Source organism: Candoia aspera, chromosome 2 (genome assembly GCF_035149785.1).
Source record: "Candoia aspera isolate rCanAsp1 chromosome 2, rCanAsp1.hap2, whole genome shotgun sequence".
Classification (NCBI taxonomy): domain Eukaryota; kingdom Metazoa; phylum Chordata; class Lepidosauria; order Squamata; family Boidae; genus Candoia; species Candoia aspera.
This window is the reverse complement of record NC_086154.1, coordinates 198,475,952-198,496,048: the sequence shown is the minus strand read 5'-3', so window position 1 is coordinate 198,496,048 and position 20,097 is coordinate 198,475,952. Positions and strand designations below refer to the sequence as shown.

The following is a 20,097-nucleotide window of genomic DNA, read 5'->3' as shown; positions in this document are numbered from 1 at the left end:
GGAGGGCCACTGTTTGATAACTGAACCACTGGTATGTTTTGTTGAACAGAATTCTTATTCTTGTTGTACAGGGTGTCTTATTCCCTTTATTATTTAACATCTATATGAAACCACCAGAGGAAGATCTTTTAGAGCTTTGCAGTGTACTACTGTCAGTCTGTGGCTGGTACCTAGTTCTGTTTCTTTGGAATTAGATGGTAGGGAGCAGTAATCAGTACCCTTAAACATTGCCTAATCTTAATAATGGACTTGATGAGGAAGAACAAATTGAAATTAAGTCCAGAAAAAAAAAGGTGCTTTAGGTTGGGAGAATGAAGTCCTGGGAATTGAAGCAAAGTTTGTTTTAGTTATGGGTGCACACCCTCAGATAGAGGAAGTTTGCAATTTAGCTGTGCTCCTTGACCCCATTTGCAGACAGTGGCTGTGACAAGGAACATGCTGACACAACTATAGATGCTGTGCTAACTGTGGCCCTTCCCAAGTTTTTCATGCTTGATGACAATTATCCACCTAGGGCACACACACAAGAAGGGAAATTCATGGCTTCGAAGCACTACACTGGAGAAAAAAATTGGGTGCAGTCACTGACAATCAGCTGAACATGAGCAGCACTGCAAGACAGCTATTAAAAGGGCTAACACAGTTCTGGGTTGCATTACAAGCAGCCCTCTATCAAAGACATGTGAAGTCCTTATTCCCCTCTATCCTGCACTATTGAGACCACATCTGGAGTTCTGTGTATAATTCTGGGAACTACATTTCTGGAAGAATCTTAACAGGTTAGAACAGGTCTAGAGGAGGGTGGTGATGATACAGAAGCCTGACGACATGTCCTATGAGGATTGGGTAAAAGTATCTGGGATGTTCAGACTGAAAAAAAGAAGACTGAGCGGAAATGTATCAGTGTTCAGGAATACAAAAAATTCTATAAGGAAGATGTTCAACAACTATTTTCCACTGCCATAGAAGCTAGACAAGAAGTAATAGATAAATTTGCAGTTACCTAGTTTTCACTTAATTACGAAGAAAAACTTCCAGCTAGAAGTTTTTAAGAAGAGACTGGAGAGCCATCTCTTAAAAATTGTTTAATTAGTTTTCCTGCATCCTGAAGAGGGTTGGATTAGTTGATCCGCATGACCGCTTCCATTTCTGATTCTACGTCTTGGTTATAATCTATCCTAACTACTTCAATGTGCTGTACACAGCGCTGCCCTTGAAAAAAAATCCAGAAATTGCAATTGGTGTAGGACTGCTAACCTATACAAGGGACAGGACTAATATGATGCTTATACTGAAAGACCAGCATTGGCTGTCTATTGTCTACTGAGAACACTTTTAAGTGCTGGTAGTAACATTTAAAGCCATAAATTGTTGTGGGGGAAAAGAGGAGGAGGAAGGAGTATTAGATATGTTTGTCGCCTTGAGTTATTTATAAAGTAATTTATAAAATAAATTTATAAATAATAAAATGATTAATAAAAATAAAATAAAATAATAAAGTAAAATAAGTAATGAAGTAAAATTTTATAAAAATAAAATAATTTATAAAAATAATAAAGGCAGGATAATGAATGAATGTGTCCTAACAGCCAGGAACCATGCTGAGACAAGGAATAGGTCTCTAGTGTTTATTACTGCTACATTAGACAGAAAATTCTAACAAACTGAAGAAGCATGGGAAAAACCCAGACAGATAAACCCCAAAAGTTAAGGCAGACCTGATCTGTGTCTCTTTGAATGGCTGCTTAATTCCTCAGTACTACGCATGCATTTTCCCCCCTGGATAGGGCTCCCCTCCTGCTCACCATCAGTACTCATGACATCACCCTCCCCTCCAGATTCACATTCCATTTCAGCCCCCTCCCTTTCAGAGTTCCTCCCTCCCTCCAGGGTCTCATGAGAGTCCATCTCCCTCTCCAAGCTCCAATGGGAACTGGGCAACGATGGAAATTCTTCAAAGGAAAACTCCTCCAAGGACGAATCAGTGCTGCTCTCCAGGTCTGATAACGCTTCTGGCCCAGGTGGCTGCTGCTGGAAAATAGCTAGATAATTAGAAGATTCTTCCCCCCTCCCCCTTGGGAAATGCAAGCCAGAGGTGGAGGGCTGCGGCTCTCCCTTCTCCTCTGTTTCTGGTCTGAAAGTTTCAGGCGGGGGTGGAGGCTGCAAACTTACGAACTCCTCCGCTTGGAATTCCTCTGCTTGCTCAGCCAAGTGAGGAATCTCTGTTAGAGTGCGAGGCTTGGGTTTGTGAGGGAAAAGCTGATGGAATCGATGGACCAGCATTGGTGCATGCACAACTCTGGCATTCTCCCACATGCGCTCTTCCTCAGGGTACCCTTTCCAGTGTATTAAATATTGGATGCCCCTTCCCCTCCTCCTAGAGTCCAGAATTTCCTCGACTTCATATTCCTCCTCCCCCTCCACAATTACTGGAGGTGGGGGGGCAGTTGCAATCGTAGGGCACTTGGGGGAGGGTCCTTGGCTAGCAAGGCTCTGTGAAAGACTGGATGGATTTTCATGGATGCTGGCAGCTTTAAGCGATAAGCCACTGGATTTATCTGCTGTACCAGTGAAAGGGCCCACAAACTTAGAGTTCAACTTCTTGGAGGGCCTGGTAGAGTTCAAAAACTTGGTAGAGAGCCACACTTTGTCTCCTACCGCAATTGCTGGCCACTCTTGTCTGTGAGCATCTGCAGCTCTCTTGTAAGCACTCTTTGCCCTGTTCAGCTGCTCCTTTAACAACTCCTGTGCGGCTTTGCTCTTTAAGAAAATCAGCTGCGGCTGGAACAGTTCCCTGCTGGGAGGAGGTGGGCAACACCCGAGGGTTAACCCCGTAGAGTGCTCGGAAAGGAGACATCTTGGTAGAGGATTGCACAGAGTTGTTATAAGTAAATTCTGCCATGGGGAGTAGGGCTGGCCAATTGTCTTGCTGATAAGTGGTGTAACACCTGAGATACCGCTGTAACCATTGGTTAATTTTCTCAGCTTGCCCGTTACTAGCAGGATGATGCAATGATAGGTGGATCTGGACCTCTAATGACTGGAAAAAGGCCCTCCAGAACCTGGAAGTGAACTAAGGGCCTCTGTCACTCACCAAGTGATTTATCATGCCTCTATACCTAAAAACATGGTCCATGAACAACTGCGCTGTGGCTTGTACAGATGGGAGGCCCTTGCAAGGAATAAAATGCGCCATTTTTGTGAAAAGGTCCACCACTAGTATGGAAGTCAGCCCCTTGACCGGGGGTAAATCAGTGATGAAATCCATGGAGATTGTATCCCAAGGCCTACTGGGGGTGGGTAGGGGTTGCAAGAGTCCTGTGGGCTTCCCTGGGAGAGGCTTGGCTCATCTACAGGTATGACAAGAAGCCACGTAACCCTTTATGTCTGCAGTCATCTTAGGCCACCAGTAGTCTCTCAGAGCTCTGTGGAGAGTTTTGAAAACACCTCCGTGGCCTGCCGTTTGATGGTCATGGCAAAGTCTCAGTACTTCTCTCAATGAGGAGGGAATGTATAATCGCCTGCTATGCCAGAGGATTCCTGCCTCCACATTAAAGGGGGAGGCAGTGTCTTGCGGGGCCATCTGGAGGTCATCCATCCTGGCCCTGGCATACAGGTCCTGTTGCTGCTGAGCTTTGACTCTTGTGAATAGGTCCTCTGCTTGTCTGCCTGCTGCTAAAATCTCTGTCTGGTTCCCCCTCATAGACTGCTCAATGTTGTAAGGTTGTAATATAGTAGCCTGTACCTCCAGGTGACTGGCGGGGGTTGCCTGGATGGATCGAGACAGGGAATCTGCCAAACGGTTCTGCGCCCCGGGAACATAAGAAATAACAAAATTGAAATGGGAGAAAAACTGGCTCCATCTGATTTGGTGTGGGGTGAGAGATATGGCGTTTTGTAGAAGCTGTAAATTCTTGTGATCGGTGCAAACTTTCACAGGAAAGGTTGCACCTTCTAGCCACTGCCTCCACTCTTGAAATGCTGCTTTAATTGCCAGCAACGCCTTGTTAAATACATCACAGTTTCTCTCTGGTGCTGAGAGCGTGCGGGAGAAAAACGCACAAGGGAGCAATGTATTCTCTGTTTTGTTTGTATATTGCAATAAAACAGCCACGATAGCAAAAACTGAAGCATCTGAATGCATTATGAATTGCTTCGTGGGATCAGGGTGCTTTAAAAGCAGCTGGATGCAAAGAGCTGCTTAAATTCTTGGAAGGCTGCTTGCTCCCTCTCCCCCCAAATGAATTTTGATCTTTTCTTCAAAAGCTGTGTGAGGGGTTTAGCCCTGTCACTAAATTTATTTATGAATCTCCTGTAAAAATTTGCAGAACCCTAGAAATTTTTGTACCTCTTTCACATTTTGGGGGGGTTGCCATGAGAGAATTGCCTGGACCTTAGAAGGATCCATGGATATGCCTTCTGTTGATATTTTATAGTCCAGGAAATATAATTCAGTTAAATCAAAGGCATACTTCTCTAGCTTGGCGAACAGCTTGTTTTCTCTGTCTTTGTAAGACATTACGTACATGGGTTACATGAGTTGTAGCATCCTCAGAGAACATTAATATGTCATCTAGATAAATGACCAGATACTTATCTAATAAATCAGAGAAAATTTGATTCATAAATCAGGAAAATATGGCTCCTGCATTAGACAATCCAAAGGGTAAAACAAGGTACTCAAATTTACCAAACCTGGTATCGAAGGCAGTCAGATATTCATGCCTCTCTTCCATCCAGATCAGACTGTACGCATTCCTGAAGTCCAACCTAGTAAAAATGCGTGCTTTCTGTAAGCGATCCACCAGATCAGATATTAGGGGGAGTGGGTAATTTTCCTTGATCGTGACTTTATTGAGGGAACTGAAATCATGCACTACTCTCATGGGTGCCTCCTGGTTTGCCGGTGCCAACCGGTCAGGCTTCTTTGGTACAAAGAAGGTAGGTGCAGACGCTGGGGAAGTAGATGGTCGAATGAAACCCTTTTGGAGATTAGAATCCAAGTAATCCTTTAAGGTGGCTAGTTCCTTGGGGGACATGGGATATTGTTTCCTTGCTGGAATCTTGGCTCCTGGTATCAACTCAATGGTGCAATCACAGTCCCTATGGGGGGGTAGTGCTGTGGCCTCTTGTTCACTGAAAACGTCTGTGAAATCTGCATACTTGGCCTGCAACTGGACCCCCCCTGCTTCTGTGACTGCATTGGTTGCTGGAGAGAGAAGAGCGGCTTGAATCTTGTGGTGCTGGCATTCCTTAGCTGAGAAGGAAATTGCTCCCATTGTCCAGTTCAACAATGGGTTGTGGATCTTCAGCCAAGGTGTGCCCAGGACTATAGGCACATTAAGTGATGCAGTAACATGAAGTTGGATCCACTCAGTGTGGTCTCCCGTTGTTAGTTGCAAAGGTTCTGTGAAACTTCTAATCGGCCCTGCCTTGAGGGGCTGGTCATCAATGGTCTCAACTTCTATGAGACGTGGCAATTCTATGGTCGGGATGTTGAGGTCTTGTACAGTCTGTACATCAATAAAATTGGTTGAAGCTCCGGAATCCACGAGGACCTCTAGCTTGACCTGGTGCTCTGGGTTTACATGTATTATGACTGGTAAGTAGTAAAAGGATTGCCTGGAATCCTCGGACTGAGCCCTTCTTAATTGATTGTCTCCCTGCTGAGCTCTGTGGAGGGAGACCGACAGAGTTTCCCTGGTTGGAAGTCGAGGTGGAGTTGGCTCTTGGTTCTGCTGCTTGCCCTGGGGCTCTTATGGAATTTGCTTGGCTTCTTGCTGGGCAAGCTCTCACCATGTGCCCCTGGACTCAGCAGTAGAAACAGAGGGCTCTCTCTCTCCTTCTCTGTCTCTCAGCCTTGGAAATAAGCTTCCTGCTCGCCCCGATCTGCATCGGCCCCTCTGGTCCTGAGTAGAGAGATGCTGCGGAGAGAGCTGGAAATCCTGGAAGTGCTCTGAGGCCCCTGTTTCTCCCCGGCTGCATCTGTCTGAGCTCTTCTAGCCTGGCGTCTACGACCACAGACAGTTGATATAAACCTTCTAGGGTAGCTGGTGTTCCCTGGTGCACTAATTCATTTTTAATTTCTTCATCCAGCCCGTTTGAATTGGTCTTTCAAGGCACTCTCATTCCAGTCCAGATCTCCTGCTAACAGCTTGAAATCAGCAATGTAAATCCCCACCCTCTTGTTGCCTTGCTTGAGCTTCCGAATTTCCTGGCTGGCAGTGACCTCTCTGATTGGGTCGTCAAAGTGTGCTCGGAACCCTGCCAGAAAATTCTGGTAGTCGTTGAGAATTGGGTCATTGTTCTCCACCATGGGAATAGCTCATTTGGCTGCTGGGCCCTTTAGCAGACTTAAAATGAAGGTGACTCTGGTTCTCTCTGTGGGAAACTCTGCTGGTCTGCTGTCGAAAGACATTGTGCACTGTGTGAGAAAGGTTCTCAACTGTCCTGCTTCTCCTCCAAACTTCTCTGGTAGACTGCCCTGGGATCTCAAGACTACTGGCGGAGCTGCTGCTGCTGCTGCTGGCACCGGTTGTGGGTTAATTGGAGCTGGTTTTTGTAACTGCTGTAGCATGGCTGCTTGTAATGTGTTGATCTGGAGATCTACTTGTTGTTGATGTTGTTGCAATGCTGCTGCCAGTTGTTGGATGGCTTGTCGAATTTCCTGGTTTTCCGAAGACATTTTCCCAAATGTCTCTTCTTTTTTTTTTTTTGTTCCTCCCTCTTTCAATGGGAGTAGTAGAGTTTGTTATGATTGATGACCTAACAGCCAGGAACCACGCTGAGACGAGGAGTAGGTCTCTAGTGTTTATTACTGCTACATTAGACAGAAAATCCTAACAAACTGAAGAAGCGTGGGAAAACCCAGACAGACAGAACCCCAAAAGTCAAGGCGGGTCTGTTCTGTGTCTCTTTGAATGGCTGCTTAACTCCTCAGTAGTACACATGCGTTTTCCCCCCTGGATAGGGGCCCCCTCCTGCTCACCATCAGTACTCATTACAGAATGAATGGCTTAGGCAGCCATTCCCACTATGAACCTACTTGGTTACTTAGATCAGTAACAGAGTTCTTTTTAAAGAGATTCCACTACTGGAAGCTAAGCTGTTTGTTACACAGGAGAAACCCTTCTCCTGTATGGCTCCTAGGCTCTTAAGTAGGTGTATTTGAATCCCAATCTTCTAGTATTCAGGAAAATGAGGGGGGGGAATCTCTTTCACCAAGCTTTTAAGGGTAGATTGATTTTATTTTTTTTTTCAATTGTACTTATTTAAATAATACATATTTTATGGTTGTAAGCAACCTTAACTGCATGCCTAAGCAGAAAGATACAAATTTAATAATAAATAGAATAAAAATAAAAGTATGTAAGTTAATTGCATCTAGGTAAGTATCATGAAAAAAGGATTTATTAGATCAACAAAATGTTGGTTTTTTGCATTCACTGGTTTGAACAAGGGCTATAATAAAATGGGTTGTGCTTTAACTTATGTTCCTCCTTTCCTAATTTACTCCTGCAATTTGTTTTCAATCAATGTTAATTTCCTTTCCCTGTAATCCAAACTGAGACCTTGGAAGCAAGTTTAAGAAAAGTATTAGTTAGAAGACTTAGTCACAGATATGTATAATATATAATTTCTCTCTGATGTACAAATGAATGCTAATTTATTCATTTTCCCTGAAAAATTAAGTAGGTCTTGGAAAAATAGCTGTTAAGGAACAATATTAATGAATATAAGCCATGAAGCAATATTATGTACATTAAAAACAAATATTTACAAACTAAAGTTATTTAAACAGTTTTAAAAAAATGAAAATAACCTCTTCAACATAGCTGCATCACTATAAATTCAGGTGTTTACTAACAGACGTTTCATGCCTACTTACTGAGCCAAATGTAGAATACTTTGCTGCTTAGAGTGGTCATTGCTGTGAACTGGTCTTGCTCACTTTTAGTTTTAATATATTCCATATTTAGACTCTGCCCATCTTCAAGATGAAATGAATTTGCTTTTGGTTCACTATGAAGAACGCTGAAGGATTCACTAGGTAAAACAATGGTGGAAACTCCTAAGGAATTTATTAATGTAAAAGGAGCCCGATCTTTTTTGAATGTTTCTGAAGTCTCTGTAGCTGCTTTTGCAAATGCCTATCCAAACAAGAATAAATCAACAAATTTTCAAATTAATAACTTTTTCTACAGATAATTTTCTTCACTTAAGGCCCAGCTCCAAATTAAAATCTCACTTACCGTGCCTAGGTTACTCAACATTAGTAGCCCACATTTGGATAAAGTAATGTTCAGTTGATTTTGAGAATAAACAGTTATAACTGTTTTATACTCTGGCACTTTATAGTGTTCTTCTTCAGCCACTGATTCAACAAAGGCTTTTTTGTTTTTCTTTTTCATCTTAAAGAAAAAAATATTGGGGATGGTTAAAATTAGAACCAGAAGTGGAAAGTTCTTTAACATGGTTGTTTAGAATACTTTGTAAAATTAATCTAACTTATCAAAAGTGTTGTTGAAATATTAGCATACCTTAAAAATACAAGACAGTGGGAAGAAATATAGTATTTCTTTTTAAAAAAACATTTTATTAAATTTTTTAAAAACAATAATAAAAAACAATATGAACTAAACTCAGAAAAGAAAAAGAAAAAAGAGTAGAAAGTGCAAGAGGGAAAAAAAGAAAGAAAAAAAGAAAAAGAAAAGAAATATTTAAAGAAATGACTTCCAATTTTCATCACAACAAGTACAGACAAACTTAGTAATTCTTTACCCCCATAAGGTTACATGCAAGTATCTCTTCTTCCCATAACCCATCCCTTATCCATATGCAAACCCATAAATCATCAACATTTCAGTCCTGGTATCAGCAAAAAGTCCATAAAGGGTTCCCAGAATTTTATAGAAACATGTCTTATTTTAACCTTGGTCAAAAAACCAACCCAGAGTCCCTCTGGTGGGAGGAGATGGGTAGTGACAAATTTGATAAATAAATAAAATAAATAAAACTTTGTACTCCTTTTTTTTCTAGCAATCTTTAATTCATTCAGATGTTATCGTAGGATTTGATCTCTCTTCAGTTTTCCTTTTTCCCATCTCAGAGGCTTCTTTAAGGCTTTAGCAAACCACTTTGGTAAATCCAGTAAGGAGTCATTATCCAGGTCATTCTCTTGGGTTATCATTTGTATTTTCACTTTAATTCTCATCTCTGTCCTACAATCCACTTTAAAAAATTTTTTCCAGTATTTCAACAATTTCTTTATATTTTAATATTTCTGTATCAGATGAGATTTGTTTCAGCTCTTTATCCTGTAAATCTTCCAAGGCATTCTCTTTCATATCTGTCATTTCTTCTTTTAACATTTTTTGGATACAATCTATCCATAGAAGCAGACATCATCGCTGACACTGTCCCTCCTAGTTTCTGTCCCCATTCTTCAAATATCTCCTGGAGTATTTCAAATGTCATTTGCCATTTTCTGCCATTTTGTCCCAATCCTGACCAAAGACAAACCTCTCTCTTTTCTTTTATGCCTGGAATCTTCTTTCATTCCCACGAAAGTGCTATTTATTTATATAATTATAATAAAAGTGCTGTTTATATATATAATTATTTCTAAAATTTTAAAACAAAAGTCCTAATATTCCAAATTTGTCTGATCCCTTAATTCATGTATAACTGTTTCGAATGAAAGCCTTATTTAGTTTTTTGCCATTTATTTCAAATTCTTAAGCTTATAGTTAATTTTTCTTTTATTCTGGAATGAAGACAAACTCAGCAGGTGGCTGTCCTGTTTCAGGTCTCAAACTCACACGGTTTCTAGGTGAGGAAAGCAATTTACTCAAGGCTGAGCAGATAACAATAGACAAGGGAAGAAATGTAAATCAACAAAGTCTCTTGGAAAGAAAGCTTGCCTGAGTGGTTTGCCTTTCAAAAGGAATACGCAGAAGAATAGTCAAAATCCAGTTGAAAGAGCAAAGTCAGGTTTGTCAGCCTCTCCCAGGTCAGAGTTTCATGAGCAAGATTCACAGGAACAACAGAGCAGGAGATCAGATGCTTGTTTCCAACGAAGAAACATGGGTCAGGGCTGCCTCATAAATCAGGCTGCTGCCAGCTGTCTTTAATCGAGAGTTACTCCCTTGCTTGGCAAGGAGCCTCATTGAGTTTGCTCTGCTCTGCTCTCTGCCCTACTTGCCAGGTAGGAGGACTTGGAGGCCTTAGGTTATCATCTGACTGCTCCAGCCGTTCTGGTGGTGCCTGTGTTTGATCAGCCTCAGGTGATTCCTGGCTTGGTGTCTCCTGAGGCTGACATTCCACTGGTTCAGCTGGAGCAGCTTCGTCTGAGTCTGAGTCCCAGTCCATGGCAGTGGCTTTGCAAACTTGTCATTTTGAAGATCTCTAATAGTCTTAAGATAGTTAAATAGGTAATTTCCAAAAGTGATTAGAAAGCGAAGTTAGCGAACCTAATGTCCTTAAATAGGCTCTGTCACGGGTGAGATTGTGAGGGCTTCCCTTGTCTCCTGGTGCTCAAACCTGCAGGAAACTGCTATCCTGTGGTCTCCTCATGAGGAGCAGCCTTCCAGGGTGCAAGGGAGCAATCTCCCGTCCTCTCCTTATCTGAAGAGGTTCCATGGGATCGGTCTACCTGCTGGTCCTTTGGTCATAGCTGTGACATTATCTCCACTCATTCAGAGATGTGCTAGGTCACTGTAATGGTTGTCTATCCTAAAACACTATCAGACTCATGAGCAGGAATTCAAAGATATCTGATTTATTAAAGAATAGTATGCAGGATCACAGAGAAAGCTGAGAATGATGAAAGCACGCCAAATACAAACTAAAAACCCTTGGTGCAAGTGAAATCCCTCCCCCCGTAGAATCTTCTCAAGTTCACAATCCCAGGTGCTCCTAACGGTTTCTGATGGTCTGCGGGAAAAGGCCTTGAACAGATAACATAACCCAAACACATTCCATTGTAATGAATTCAGATACAGAGCTTGGTACAAGGTTTCACAGCAGCTCCCTCCCAAACAGAAACCCGCGTCAGCGACATGGCATGTGAAACATTACGATGTATAAACTACATTGAAACAGTGAACTCGCCATTCCTCACCCAGAAGTGGCGGAAGGAAATATAGTCACTTCCTGTGAGATGGGCGGCTATATAAATCTGACTAATAAATAAAATAAAAATAATAAATATTTCAAGAAAGTATAACAACTGGTTTGAGAATGTTTGCTTCAACTAATGTATTACAAAAAAGATAAACATTGTAACAGTCGAGGTGTCTGTGGAACAGAGAGCTGAAATACTGTAAGACATTTTAATAGATGCAGTGTATTCAAATGCATTCAACACAATAAAACACAATCTTTGTAAGCCATCAAATATTAGAATAAAAGGAAGATTTGGCTCTCATCACAATGCCAATACACCAACTGCTAGACTAAAACTAAGATTAGTCTTGTTCAAGTGGGAGACTCATTTAGTTATGTCACATAATGTATTATGGTATTATAAGGAAAAAATGAAAGGAGGGGAGGAGATAATCTTGTAACAAAAAGTGTAATAAAAACATTAATATTTCACAGTCATATTCTGGCAAAGTAAGTGGAGTACATAAGAATAGAGAGTTTTAAACTGTACTCTTTTCAGTCCAGAACACAAATTACTATGGAGAGTTTAAACAGCCAGTGGTCTTTAATGCACCTTTACATCTGCTTTGAAATTGGGAATACACTGAATTATCTTCCACAAAAGGAAACATTTCTACCCAAAAGTAACATGCAGGAGATTATTCTTCTCAAATAAGTTTAGCAAGATCACATATTTAATACTTTTATTACAATGATGGATCATGAAGATCATTTACTGAATTTGTTAACCCTATCTGTCCTATACTCAGGTGAAACTAATTCTAAACCATACCTTCAGTTCTAGAATCCATGGTCTGAATTCATCACTGTTTTCTATTTCTAGAGGCTCAAGTAATGGTTCCCAAACACCAAACATCTCATTGAAATAATGTACCTAAAAATACAAATGAAATGAAACGTAAACAGTAGGTTATATCAATTTGGATGTAATGAAAATGAAGAGTAATAAAAAAGAGATCAGTGTTATATAAAGAAAGTTCATCCCTTACTATACTATGTAAGTAACAAGCTGGAGGAAGAAGGTGAAAATGACACACTTTATATCATTTTAATTCCCTCCAATATCTTCATAATCTAGAAGGCCACTAAGTTTTGATCAATCAACTGAAGCTTTCCAATTAGAAGCTATACATAAGCTGGTTTGCATATTTAGATGCTATCCATACTTCAAATTCTAGCACAATATTAAGATCTACATGCATTCTGAAGCGGGAAAGTTATTGTTATAAAGTAGTATTTAAATGTCTGAGATTTCTCTCTCTCCCTCTCTCTCACACACACACACACACACAGTCATGCTCCCAGAACATCTGATTGAACTCTCATGCATGAATAGAGTCAACATGTGTCAAACCTTGCGAGTCACTGGAAGTGGGAAGGGGCAAGCCAGGAGTGGGAAACCAATCAACCAATCAATCAAACCTTTCTTGGCGTTATAAAAGCAATAAAATACAAAAGGCATTAACATGTCATGAGAGTAACAAAGAAAATGCCATACTCATTGAAAAATTTGATTACATTTCCTTTTAAGTACTTCTAGGAATTCGGCAACAATTTGGGTGGTTTCAGATATAGCATCACTCAGTAGATACTGGCAACATGATACAGTATTTACAGCATTTAATGGATATTTACCCTGTAAAGGTTTGAGAGTAATTCATGCCGAAGGGACACAAATAAATGGCAGTCAAAAACGATGTAATGAATTGTATCCAGACTGCCACAGAGACAGAGCCTCTCATGGTTGGGAATGTGTTTGTACCTTCCAAAGAGAACCTCGGAAGGAAAAGCATTTACTCTGGCCAGGAAGAAGGCCCTACGCTGAGATGGAACCACGAGATCATGCAAATGCGCCATCTTGCCCAGATGATTTTCTATACCAAGCGTAGAGTGTGAAACCATCTTGTTTAGACTATCTCTGGCATTCAAGGTCAGGCTGCTGAAAACCGTTGGAGACATCTGCACGGAGCTGAATGAACTGGCATAGGAAAGGGGGGCTGCATACCGAAAGGGAAAGGGGTTGGTTTCATTGGACTGTTAAACCGGGGAAAACACGGGAATTTCTATTCGCAACTTTTTCACCGTACTGCACACTACGCTTAGTTAAGAGAGATTTTTACTTTAACCACATATGAATCGGTTTTAATGGGAGGCTGAGTAGGGCAGTCATTACATACACACAGACACAAAACTTTTTTTCCATAGCTCATTTAAAGTGCTTTTTGCCTGTTCTTGAACTGGCAGAAGACTAAACTAGCATAAAATTTGCCATCTACACTGCTGATGTCTGTCTTGCCTCTACAGGCTTTGTTCTGGCTTGTCATCCTTGATTTTGGATGTTTGTATTGTGGTAAAGACAGTTTGTACTGTGGTAAGACAGTTTGTAATGTGGTAGGGCACTAAAGATATGCATCAATGTCAAGACAGCCAAAGGAATACTATGCTTTGTTTAATGTAGATTATTCAACAGCTATCTGGTGATAACATAACTTCTTGCTGGATTTAAAATGGTGGGGTTAAGCATTGTTGATTTAAAATCCATTGCTGGATTTAAAATGGTGGAGTTAAGCATGTTAAGCAACACTTACATCCCACATTCAGAATTATTTTTAAGCAGCCTACAAGGTGAAGCATCTTTTAAACATTTACACTATTTCTTCAAATAACAGAAGTGTACTGACCTCTAGTTCAAGACGTGATGAGAGATTGATTAGACTACTCCAGTTTTTGACTTCTCCAGAAAATGAGGATTTTGCTAAAAGCATTGGTACTGTTTTGTGACCAACTCCAGCTTCAAGAGTTATAACAACAGTTTCGATTTTCGTTGTTAATGACTCTCCTGTAGGAATCAACTCAGTTACAGAAGTAGGATTTTTATTTTCAGCTGATTCTTCAAGAAACCACATATTTAGATTTTTAATATTCTTCTTATCCCAAAGGTCTGGAGGTACTGGGCTAGTATCTTTCTCTGTAGCCTCTTGAGTTGGGAAAAGCGCTGATGTAATAGTTATAACTGTATTTATGATAATAGGTGACACCTGATTTTTAAAAAAGGGAAATTATGCATTTTAACAAATTAGAGACTCAAGAAATATTAGATTTAACAGTATAAGGAAAGATATTTATGTCTGAAATAGACAGGAGTCTACTTTAAACAATTATGTAACATTTATTTAATACCTGAGTTAGTTTATACAAAAAAAAAATCTATTTCAGTTTTCCCATAGCTCATAAAACTAAAAATATTACCATATTTAGTCCTGAGATTAATATGCATAAATGTTTAATGTACCTTAATAGTTAGGGATTTTACTGATAGCTCAGCTTTCTGTGGATCTTCACCTGACTGCATCATATTAAAGAAAAGATCACATGGTTGTAATACCTGGAATCAAATAATAAATTATTGAATATAAATATTTGCCTGTTAAAATAATGTAAATTTCCTAAGCAAAATGGTAATACATGCTGCAGATAAATGAAACAAAATATTTCAGAACTGATTTCTCTATGATCATATGGTAGGAAGCAAGCAAGCTCCCATGAAGGCAACCTGGTGCTATGTGCATAAATTTTCAGTTACACGGGTGCCTCTAGGAACAACTAAAATTGTACACATAGTCCCTAATGTCAGACTATGAATTGTATATGCAGTATCAAAGTTATGGTTAGTGATATGGAAATTAATCAAGGGCAAATAAAGTCTATTTCCATCAACACTGCAAAATACGAATAGCAACTTGTAATTATTAATGATTGCTCCATCAAGCTAGGGAGCTTCGTCTATTTAATTTCCTCTCAGTCATGAGATTGGGGTTTTAATTATTGTTAATGTATCATACACAACCCCTGCTTCTAGAGGAATGTTTTTTGTTGCTATTTTTCACTGATTGTACATATGTTTTTAAACCCAATTACTAATTGGAAGGTCTAACCGGCAGAATGGAGCAGCCTATAAAGCAAGCAAGCAAGCAAGCAAATCTATCCATCCATCAGCCATCTTAATTACAAGAGAGAATTGCACCATTTGAATATTGTGTACAGGTACTGCCACTTACATATAGCCACTTTAAGTGCACTATTTTCACATGGAGTTGCACAGCACTACGGCAAATTTCAGTTTTAGATCAGATGTCTTAAAATCTTACCGTGGTAATATTGCCTTTCCTCAGAGCTGGAAAAAATGGACAAGCTTTCACATTTATATCTTCAACAACAGCTGTCATTTTATACATTTCAGGAGTATTTTTTATGGAGATTTCACACTGTGCTGTGGCCACCAATGCAGAAGCATCACTTCGCGTTAAATCAGCCACAAATACAATCTCAGGATTTTTAATGGTAAGATTTATTTCCATTGTCGATGCTGCTTGTACAGGAGCTAAAAATGTAATGCATATATTCAGTAAAATTTTAAATATATCTTTTTACTATCTAGTATGATCTATCTCACCAGTTCTTGCTTTTAATTAAAAATGTTGAAAAGATTCACAGTAAACAATTGATCATTACCAGTGTACGTAAAATACAGGGTAAACAGAAATCCAGTTCTAGCAAGACTTAAAATTGAAATCAGAACTCAAATGAACTTTGGCAATTAATATAAACAAACTGGTCTAAGATTATCTTGAGTAGTCTTATCTTGTCGCCTTCATCACATGATTCCACTTTAATATTATTTGAAAGAAGTGACAAGTCTGTTTTTCATGAGGCTTTCATAAGCCTCAGCTATGACTCGTCCTCCTATATAAAATTATTGACTTAACGCATTAGCCATTTTTAGAAATTTAGAAGACTAGTAAAGACCTATTTTCCCATGTGTCCTTGAGACTGCAAGTCCTAATGATTTCACCTACTTTTACCTGAATTTTAATTCTTTTATGTGATTTTATGGAACTGATGTAAGAGCTTCTAGGCATTAAAATGTAACTAACAGAATTAGAGCTATTAACAGAAAAAAAATTCCCCTTGCCTATGAATGAAACAGTTGTGATGAAAGTATTCTTTTTTTTAGATCTGTGTATGTGTATATGTTAGAGTAAACCTATCCACCTGTGTGACAAATGCTGTCTTTAAAGAGTCATTGTCTGTTGTCCTATCACCAGCAAATTTTATAGCTATTTCTATAAAATAATTGTAGTGTTTGGAAAACCTGCTATCTAATAAAGGACAGCTTTATAGTCTGTAGTATATTTTTGATTCATTCTGATGACAGTTAATCAATGTTAACACTGCAGCCTTAGCAAAAATAAACAATGTTTATAATCTTTGGACTAAAAATGTTCACTGTAGATTTCTTGCATTTCTCTTCATTTTACTATTCTGGATTTAGAACAATTCTACTTCTGCAATTTCAAGACATTTTGTATCACTGCATTTTTTTTTAAAATAGCAACCTGTGTTTTTCTCTTTTTATTATTCTTTTTTTCTCTTGCAGTTTAATAACCAACGAATTTCATTTAAAAATATTAACTTACTGATTGACACTTATTTCACAGGCTTTAAAACTGTCTTTTTTAATTACCAGACAGGAATTTCAGACAGCCTCCTAAGAAACAAGGGTGACTTGCACAACAAGGAATCACAAAACCCATTACAATTCAATTCAATTCAGCAAAATCTGAAGTAATAATGTAGGAACACTTGAAATTTAGTATAAATCCAAACTGTTATCATAAAATTACTGAGTAAAATAATTATCATACTATCATGCAGACAAAGTTACAGCTATATAATGAAGCCAAAATTATTCTGTCAGTACCTAAAATATACTGTTATCAATTACTGACCTTGTTCCTTTGTAGCCAAAGTTTGCTTGAAGTTTTTTTCTGCAGCAGCACTTTCAGCAGTAGCATTTAGAAATACATCTGCAACAGTAAGCAGAAACTCTACACTAGCACAGAGATAGGTTTCCTCAACAATTGTGTCCACAACAGTGGTGCCATCTCTCCCCTGTTTATAGCTTATATTCACCATGACTTTCTTTTCAGATCCTTGTTTCATTTCTACCATTCTGAAAGACAAGTTGACAGAATAAATATTGTAACAACTTATAAAACATTACATCAGTAATATCTTTTAAAGACTATATGTGCATAATTTTAAATACAGCTCTCAAATCACATAAAATCTGGAAGGTTTATCGATCTCTTTGCTCCCAGTTCATCATTTCCATACTTAAATAAACTTTGAGAAACAAATACACTTTGCTTCGCCATCCCTTTTAGCTGTATTTACAAATGAAGTTTAGCTGTATATACAACTAAAGTTTCCTTTCATAGTTCTAATTCTCTCATATTTAAACTTGTTAAAGAAACTTTAAAAATTTAAAAGAGTACCTTTCGAATGCAAATAACTTGGGTATATCCAGGGGAATTTCTACAATTTTTACTTTATTACAAATCTTTTTAAACCCTTAATAAGTACAGATCCTGCATTCTTCAGGTTTCTAATTGCTGTATTAAACCAATTTTAAAAATTCTTTTGGAATATATTATTTGGTTTTTTGTTTGCTACCTGCCTTGAATTCCACAGGTATGGAAATGCACAGTACAGATTGAAATAATTATATATGCACACATACTCATTAAACTTTTTTTTGAGTAAACAACATTAAGGCATAGTGCAGAAGATAAGTGAGAATAGGGAAAAAAACAAGAGATGATAAACAAAAAAGAACTATAGCTAAATCTACTTTATATTAATGCCATTCATTACTCCGTATCTTATCCTTGCAAAACAGTCTCATTTACAGCATGTTTATACTGTATATGAATTCATATATTGTCTAAATCTCTTTTCAAGAACCTCATCAACTGTCATGCTCCCCAATCAAACGTTCCCAGAACATCTGATTGGACTCACATGCATGAATGGAGTTAACATGTGTTGGGACTTGTGGGACAGTAGAGTTGGGAGGGGGAACATGACAACATCAACTCTATACAAACACAACTTTCATGATCTTCCCCTTCTTTTCAACCCATTGCCTCTTCCATGTATTTATTTTGTGATTCAATCCTTTCTCACTCTATTACCAAACTACTTCAACTGAATACATCTTTAATACTGGTCATTTATTTTTGTTTTCAATCCACATTGTTACTGAATGTGTAACATGTTATAGCCTGACTCCCTTTGGATGCAGGTAGTTGAGAAAAATAAATTGCTTACCCTGTGACTCTTTTCTAGGAAGTTATCTCTGTGCGAATGTCCTTTATGGATGACATTCTTATAAGGCATGTTTTTGTAGAACTATGGAAGGGCTTTTTTATCTGAAAACTTTTGAAGTATTCTAGTGGTGAAACTTCATTGTATAGTCTATTTAAAAAATGAACAGTAAGCACCCAAAGTGGGAAGCGATACTGCTTCACACATCCAAGAGACCTGAGGGTGTCACTCTTGAAGCATCAAAAGAATAGTGCCAAAGATAATTTATGTTAGTGGTTTTGTTGGAGAAAAAGTGAAGACTAAACAATTTTCACTGAGAGGTGGTTTCTGAGGGAAATATCAAATATTTATTTTATTTATTTATTAATCAAATGTATCACTGCCCATCTCCCAAAAGGGACCCTGCGCGGTTTACAATAAAACGTAAATAAGGAAATATAAAACTGTAATATAAAAAAATAAATAAAACTTTAAAATACTATAATACATAATAAAATAAATATGATAAAAACCCCAATGGCTGGAAGTTCTCTGTGATTTGCAAACAGAGCAGGGTCGTTCTAAGAAACTTACCATCCCCAGGAATGACTACTCTCTCCCCCACCCCACGTACCATAACAGAACCAGGTCTTTAGCTGTTTCCTAAAGTCCAGGAGGGAGGGAGCCAATCTCACTTCTGGGGGAAGGATATTCCAAAGGGCAGGTGCTGTTGCAGAGAAGGCCCGCCTCCTGGACCCCGCCAGATGGAATTCTCCTACAGATGGGGTCTATAGCATGCCCTCTCTGAATGACCGGGAGGGACAGGTTGATATGATGGGGAGGAGATGGTCCCTTAGGTAACCTCTTGGTATAACTAATTCTATGAAGTTCTCTTGCTGTCAAACACAAGAATGACAGTAGGATGACCTACAGCATTGCAAAATCATATATGGTAAAGCGGTACCATGCTGAAAATATGGATGGTAACCTTTAATTCTTTTGGTTTTCGATAGTGGCACTTATGACATTGAAAAGAACTTAAACAGGAAGTTCTCAGTCCTCTGCTTCATATCTTGTAATAGATTCAAAAACCAAAGCTGGTTTTTTGCAAAATTATTGAGCTTGAGATTTATACTTGGTTCAGCAAGTATTCACCAAGCTTACCTATTATATTAGAAGCCTATACATAAAAAGAGAAACTTTTCCTATATATAATTATGATAATAGAAGTATAAAATTTGGATAGATTTTCTTCACAATGAAGTTGAGTTTATCACCCTGCTTTCTGGGAATGGAATGCAGTATTGGTAATTCTAATGTCTCCAACAGAAGCAATATTTCTAGCTCAGGGTTGAACTGTGGACTCCTTGGTGCTCTCTGAGCTTGGTTGTCTGCTTGCAGACATTTCAGTACCCAACTAGGTAACATCTTCAGTGCGATTGAGTGTGGGGTTTGCTCCCTGTTTATATATGCATTTATACTTGCCCTGCCCTGCCCTGCCAGTTTTGGTGGGGGTCTGCTTTTCTCCTTGGTAGTTTCTTGGTTAGGATATTATTTTCTGCCGGATTGTTTGCCTGATGTTAATCTTTATTTGGGTATAAGGTGCTCGAGAGGATGTGTTCTGGTCTTTTTGTTTCCTTCTTAGCTTTTTTATTGTGTTTTGAATGGGGTGTAAATATGGTTTATCTCTGTGTGTCTATTGATGGCTGATTTGTCTGAATGCCAAGCTTCTAAGAATTCCCCAGCATTTTTGCATTTAGTTTGGTTTAGGATGCTCAGTTT

The 20,097-nt window shown here is 38.8% G+C and overlaps 1 protein-coding gene across 1 annotated transcript in view; it reads right to left on the bottom strand.

Moving 5' to 3' along the window:
* Window positions 1-20,097, bottom strand: part of VPS13A (vacuolar protein sorting 13 homolog A) — a 140,214-nt gene that overhangs the window by 45,496 nt on the left and 74,621 nt on the right. Inside the window, exons 38-44 of the mRNA XM_063295163.1 lie at window positions 16,956-17,179; window positions 15,315-15,547; window positions 14,459-14,551; window positions 13,848-14,204; window positions 11,939-12,040; window positions 8,253-8,411; window positions 7,889-8,150 (exon numbers count right to left, since the gene is read on the bottom strand). Coding sequence (XP_063151233.1) covers window positions 7,889-8,150; window positions 8,253-8,411; window positions 11,939-12,040; window positions 13,848-14,204; window positions 14,459-14,551; window positions 15,315-15,547; window positions 16,956-17,179 — 1,430 coding nt within the window. The remainder of the gene's footprint in view (window positions 1-7,888; window positions 8,151-8,252; window positions 8,412-11,938; window positions 12,041-13,847; window positions 14,205-14,458; window positions 14,552-15,314; window positions 15,548-16,955; window positions 17,180-20,097) is intronic.